The sequence below is a fragment of the Gymnogyps californianus genome, chromosome 2 (assembly GCF_018139145.2).
Source record: "Gymnogyps californianus isolate 813 chromosome 2, ASM1813914v2, whole genome shotgun sequence".
Taxonomy (NCBI): Eukaryota; Metazoa; Chordata; class Aves; order Accipitriformes; family Cathartidae; genus Gymnogyps; species Gymnogyps californianus.
This window is the reverse complement of record NC_059472.1, coordinates 99,608,853-99,614,852: the sequence shown is the minus strand read 5'-3', so window position 1 is coordinate 99,614,852 and position 6,000 is coordinate 99,608,853. Positions and strand designations below refer to the sequence as shown.

At 42.5% G+C, this 6,000-nt stretch overlaps 1 protein-coding gene across 1 annotated transcript in view; it reads right to left on the bottom strand.

Moving 5' to 3' along the window:
* Nucleotides 1-616: 616 nt before the first annotated feature.
* RNF144B (ring finger protein 144B) overlaps nt 617-6,000 on the bottom strand; it is a 30,836-nt gene continuing 25,452 nt past the window's right edge. The window contains exons 4-7 of the mRNA XM_050891302.1: nt 4,168-4,372; nt 2,861-3,005; nt 1,039-1,128; nt 617-842 (exon numbers count right to left, since the gene is read on the bottom strand). Coding sequence (XP_050747259.1) covers nt 702-842; nt 1,039-1,128; nt 2,861-3,005; nt 4,168-4,372 — 581 coding nt within the window. The 3' untranslated portion in view covers nt 617-701. The remainder of the gene's footprint in view (nt 843-1,038; nt 1,129-2,860; nt 3,006-4,167; nt 4,373-6,000) is intronic.

Sequence of the window (6,000 nt, the reverse complement as noted above, 5' to 3'; positions counted from 1 at the left end):
GGTAGATATGTCATGTTTGATCTGAAAAAAACCCAGCTTTCTCAAGGTAGTCCAGTCTCTCAAAAGAGAGCCCTATCTTAGTTAGAAATCGTTTTGTTGGTTTTTACTTCTGTAATTGAGATCAATAGTACAAATCAAATTGATTTCAATGCTGAAAGAAATGTCATGGCAGCCAGTTGACAGGAAGCTGTCAAATATATTTTCTTAACAGTTTGTTACCTTTAACGGGACACAAGCTAGCAGGCAGAAGAACTTCATCAGGCTTTTCCCTCTCCCCCTTTTACAAAATACCCAAAACTTTCTGAGAAATCTGAGTGTCACCAAGAGCCAACAGAGAGCATGACAGTAACAACTTGGTCTGCAAAGGCAGAGTAATACTGCAGGATCAAGTCACGTGCAGCTGACAGAAGATGGTAAAGTTCTAGCAGTCTCAAAAGGTGGCTCATATTTAAGGGTATGAACTACTGAATGGTGTCCCGTTTTCCTTTTATAAAACAAAAACTTATACCATATGTACTGCACAATTATCTAGACTTTTCCCACACTGGGACTTGCTAGAGTAGCCTGTAAAGAATAGGCACTTAATCCAAGAATTGGCAAAAAAGGGAGTATTATTTGGTAGGTATGGCACCAAAATACAACCATTGTGCTTTCTCACATACATATGCTGTACAGATGGAGGCTCAAACAGACACAGAGTTTTAGGTCGTTGGTGGGCCGTGTTTTTTCTTTTTGCTTCGGCAAGATTTGCAAATGCAGCAGATGATGCATGGAGATGCCACGAGCAGCAAGGGAGAGGTCACCAATGCTATGATACCTAGTCCAACGAGGATTCCCACAACCTGAAAGACATGGTGGGGAAAAATATGTATTTAGCTAATGTGGAAAATAAAATACACATGTGCATGCATAAGCACAGCATAGGTCACAAAAAATAGATAAAGACATGAAAATAATCCTCTTGATCCTTCAGTGAAGGGTAAAATCTCTTTGCTTCATGCATGCGTGAGAGCTTTTCTCAGCTGACTAGGAACACACCTGCGTTCTGTTCCACATCACCGAAGCACGCGAGTGGCCCAGCTTGTTCCTGCAAGGGCCTCTGTCGTAATGTCTTAAGAAGATATCGTTCTGAAAAACAAAAGGAGAAGCTGTAAGAGCAGGTTACAGTACTGCAGGGAGAGGTTCAAGACTGGACTGGAAATACAACTTTGCTGACACTGCTTTAAAATTACCAGCTGCCAGCAGACAAGTTCACCTGTCTTCCAAATAATTATCTAGAGAAACTTCTTGCAGTTTCAAAAAGTGTGGTGTGTTTGGGACCTGAGCTATTGTATAGCGTCTTTCCTCCCCCACTTTTAAAACCATAAGCATATGTGTTGCACCTACTGTACAAGGATCCAGTCTGTAATTTGGTGATGATAAAGGGGCCTGTAAACAACAGATATTTCTGAAAGCTAGCAATCTGAGGGATCATCTTCCTGAGGTACTTCTACCTTCTGTTCTCCTGCTGTCCCTACACTTTATAGTAATTTTCTTCCTAGGCTTAACAGGAAAATTTAAGAACTAGGAAATCCCTGTTTCCTTTCTCTTTTCCCAGTAATACTTATTAAATTATCCATTTTTTCTTCAGAAGGTGACTAATGCCCTGCATTACCCTCCCCTAGCCAGCTGCGCTGTAACCTGACGCTGCTTCCTCTTTCCATTTTTCAGCCCTACTCTTTGACTCTGCAGGTATTACCTTCAGCTACACCTGGAGCTCCTGTAACCCTGCTCATTTAGAAAAACCACGTTTGAATCACACAACTACAGTTTCTTTTTTCTTTCTCCTTTGAACTGGCAAAAACTTGGTAAGGGCATATCTGCAGAGTCTGTGAGAATCTGACAGTCTTCCAGTTCAGCACGGTGTTAAGCAATCATTGTGTACTGTATGTATTCTGAGGCAAACTGTAAGAGTCATGTTGAAAAAGCACGCTCACACACACAGAAATGGGACATAACGCTAAGCAAAACCTGTTTAGCATGCTGAGAAAAGGAAGGATGAAGAATGAGGAAGTCTCATTGTTTGCTGGCTGTGGAATACAAAAAAGAAGAAAAGAAAAACCATACAGCATCTAACATTTTATTTCAAGTGCTGGTAAAGTCCTTTCCACGCTCCCACAGTTGTTACTGATGACTGTGCCAAAAAGGGAAGCTGTCACATACATGAGCACATTACTTCCTGTACTCTTAATCCTGCTAGGAAGCTTGAAGTCCATATGAGTTGAGACTAGTTGGTATCACTTGAGAAATAACTAGCAACCTGCACTTCATAATCCATGTTCATAATCCAACATTTTTATCCTCAAGCCTACTAACCAATCATTCGCTTCAGCAAACATGGCACTAGAGATGGACTAGTAAAGGATAGCTAGTCCATATGAGCTCTTAATGCACCTGCCCATGAAACAACCCCCTTCACCCAGTACCATACCATTTTTTGGACAGACTGCGACCCTTGCAGTTGGAGCAGGTGGAAGACACTTACTTCCTGGCTCTCAATCAAACTATTTTTACTGCACTGAAAGAGGGAATCAGAGAAAGGTAGTGCTGGAATGGACCTCCAGAAAGCAACCGGTCTGTCCCATTTCCCTCAAAGAACTAGCATGGGACCCACAGACATGGCTATAATCCTTTATAGAAAAAGAATGTTGATATAAATAAAAGCACTGGATGAATGAGAAGAAAGAAATGAAGTGAGAAGCTGAACTGAGCCAAGACGTACGCTAGGATATCAATGAGTTGGTGAAGAGCTTGTACAGGGCCTCAGACTAACCCCAACCCCATTACCCCTTATCTAGCTGTTTTTTTCTGCAGCACTTACATCCAAATTCTGTAGACAATACCAGCAAAACGTGTGCTTGCAGTTCTTGCACATCATCTGAGCACAGCCCTCGTTTCGCTCAATATAGATCCGACAAACTGGGCACTGCTTAATTGGTGCCTCTGTCTCCGTTCCAATAAGCGATCTAGAAGAGAAGGGAAATATTAAAGTGAAATGTGAATAGAGCTGTTGATATTCAGCTCCACTGCCTAATGTGTACTGTGCTTATTTCAGAGAGCATCTAATGTTGCCTTAATGCACTTAATGTGTGAAGCTTGTTATATTCAGTACAATACACTGAAGTATACTCACTACTAGGTGTAAGATCAGGTAAAAGTGAAACTCCATTCCCTTGGTCTTTTATGCTACATAAAACCAACACTCACTATACCCACAAATGTATCACCTATAGCATTAAAAATCAGCACTTTGTAAGACAGCTTGCACCATTCATTTAATAGGACTGGATTATGCAATTTACAGCACTGTCCCTGCCTGACCAAAATAGCCTTAAACTCCACCAAATCCAAAGATCAGACCTGGAGAAGAAAAATTATGGTGAGAGCTCTTTGGCAACTCCTATTCGATGAAGTCTCTAGCAAGCAGAATGCTTGGATTTTAAGTAAGTCTTTCATTTCTTGCAAAAAATGATAGAAAACTTTGATCACACATGACTGAACTTAATCTGATCCTGAAAACAAAGATGGATGGCCACAGACATAATATAATTTAAACACAAAAGTGTTTTCTTTCTGTAGATGAATGCCTTATGAAACCTTATCCGTAGGTTGTTTACACCTATGCAAAATGAGCATAAATCAGATTTCTCACACCAAATGGGACATTTTATGCCCACTCTGTGTAAGAGTTAAGATTTGGTTATGCAGGGATCCTATAAATATTAAGCAGGGGTGATTTCTTAATCATAGTATAAGCAAAGTTTGGATCCCGGAATATTAGTGTATTCGATTTTTTGCATGGGCATAAGTCATAATTCTAGCAGGCAAACAAAGCCTTTAGGCAGATTCAAAGCCCTGGAGGGCTTCACCTTTCAGAAGTGTCAGTGGCATCACAAGTTTGGTAAGTACCCAAATAATATTAAGTATTAAAAAATAAAATGTATCATTTAAACTAATATTTAGACTCGGATTATATTTAGGAAACACCAGGAGAGATGGAAAGTCTCAGAGATGCACCTGAGATGTTAGAAGGAAGCCATTCCATGAAACTCATACGAGGCACAGAGCTAGCACCCCGTGCCAAAAGGAACTGAAACACCATGTTGCCTCTGTGGGTTCCCCTCTTACCCCTGCTCAGTTGGTACTGCAGTAGTTTGGTTTTCCTGGCATAGGCGCTGTGGGTGCCATGCCTCCTTGCAAGAGGAGCAGAACGTCAGGCAGCAAGCCGGGCACTCCACTGGCACTGGTGCTCCTGACTCACTCAGTGCAATATGGCACACGGTTTGGCAGTCAGCTGCAGGGCACCATGTTCTCTGGGGGTCCAAGTGGACTTCTGAAACATAACAGAGAGAGAAATAAAACTTTGTACAGTCCCCTTCTCATTCCAGCAACATGTGTCTAGGTACACAAGACCCAATTCTGCATGTGGGTGGAAAAGCTGAAGCACTCTGCGCCCATGCCCATGGGCATTTGGGCCTACTCCTCTTCTTTAGGCAGGTCTGCAGTTGTGCTCTGCTAAGGCAGTTGCACTGGAAGCATTGCAAGAATGGCAATACATGACATGGGACATATTCTTTGCCTTTATAGGGAAGTACAAAAGACGAACATAAGTGCTGCTTGCTGAGAAGCGTGTGTCTTACGATATTAGGCCATTCCACATCTTCCACGTCTGCAAGCCATGCAGTATCTTTCACGTAAATAGCAGAAGGACTCTCATTAAATTAATGTCAAGTCACTTTGCATGCCTTATTTCCTCCCCTCTATCTACAAATTCCAATTAATATTCACTTTATTATATGATCATTATTTGTCAGGTATCAGATTACAACAATAGTCAAGGCAAGATTTGGGGTGGAGACGTTGAGTTACAGACATCACCACATGGCAGAGAATGATAAATGTTGATTCTTCCTCTCGCTCCCCAACCTTTATTCAAGGAATCTGGGCTTGCAATAGAAACCCAGCTGAAACATGTTCACTGTTAAGGGTGCCCATTGTGTGTGCACTTTCTACTGACTCAAGTCCATGAGGTGCAGCCAAACACTCCCACCCTGCAGAGCCTCCTTAGAAAAGGGCTGTTGTACCTGCAGGAGCTATCTGCCTCTCCTCCTTTCCTGGGATCTCTCTGGTACCACCACTGAAAATAAATAGATGGAGGGGATGTCTCAGGAACAAGTGGACACCCCTGACTGTGAGATGTCAAAAGCCAGTACAATGTTCTTCTGTACCTCCAGCAGATCAAATATTGTCCCACTTGAAAAAAAAGGCTGCACAAGGGCCCCAGACTTATGTTCACTGGCAAATTTTGCTGAAACAGTTGAAGGCACTTCCTCCTATGCACGCCCCCCTGCCTGCACTGCTCCTCTGCAGGAGGTTGCTAGTAGCCCACAGTGAAGGGGGCTGGTGGATGGATATCTAGCAGATGCTCTAGTCAGCATGAAAAACAGTGATATCAGTTCAGTGTCCAGATACCCAGAGACCAGAAACTGTACAACTAGAAACGTGTTCAAAGTAGTAAAACTCTCCCCCAAGCTCTCAAGCATTTAGATACACATGCGTGAACACCTGGGGAGAAGGACATCCCACAAACCTCATAACCTAACGTGCACTAGAAACTCAGTTCTTTCCCAGTATGCTAAACCTCTCTGTTCACCTTGAAAACTTCCAGTTTGTTTAAAGCCATCCCTCCCTCCCGTTTGTCCAGGACACTTACAGTGAGGAACCACGTAAGGATGATCATCCTCTCTGCTGGCTGCAGGACACACAGGTACACAATGCTCTGACTTCAGGTAATTTTTAAGTCTGTGTCAGAGTGCTCTGACAGATGTGGAGAATTGCTACATCCATGGCAAAAGCTGTCATCTATAATTTAGGCAGTGCCAGCAAAACACCTGTACCATCTACCTCCAGCCACTTCATGAATCTAATTGCATTCTTTCCTCTTATTCTCTTACACGTGCT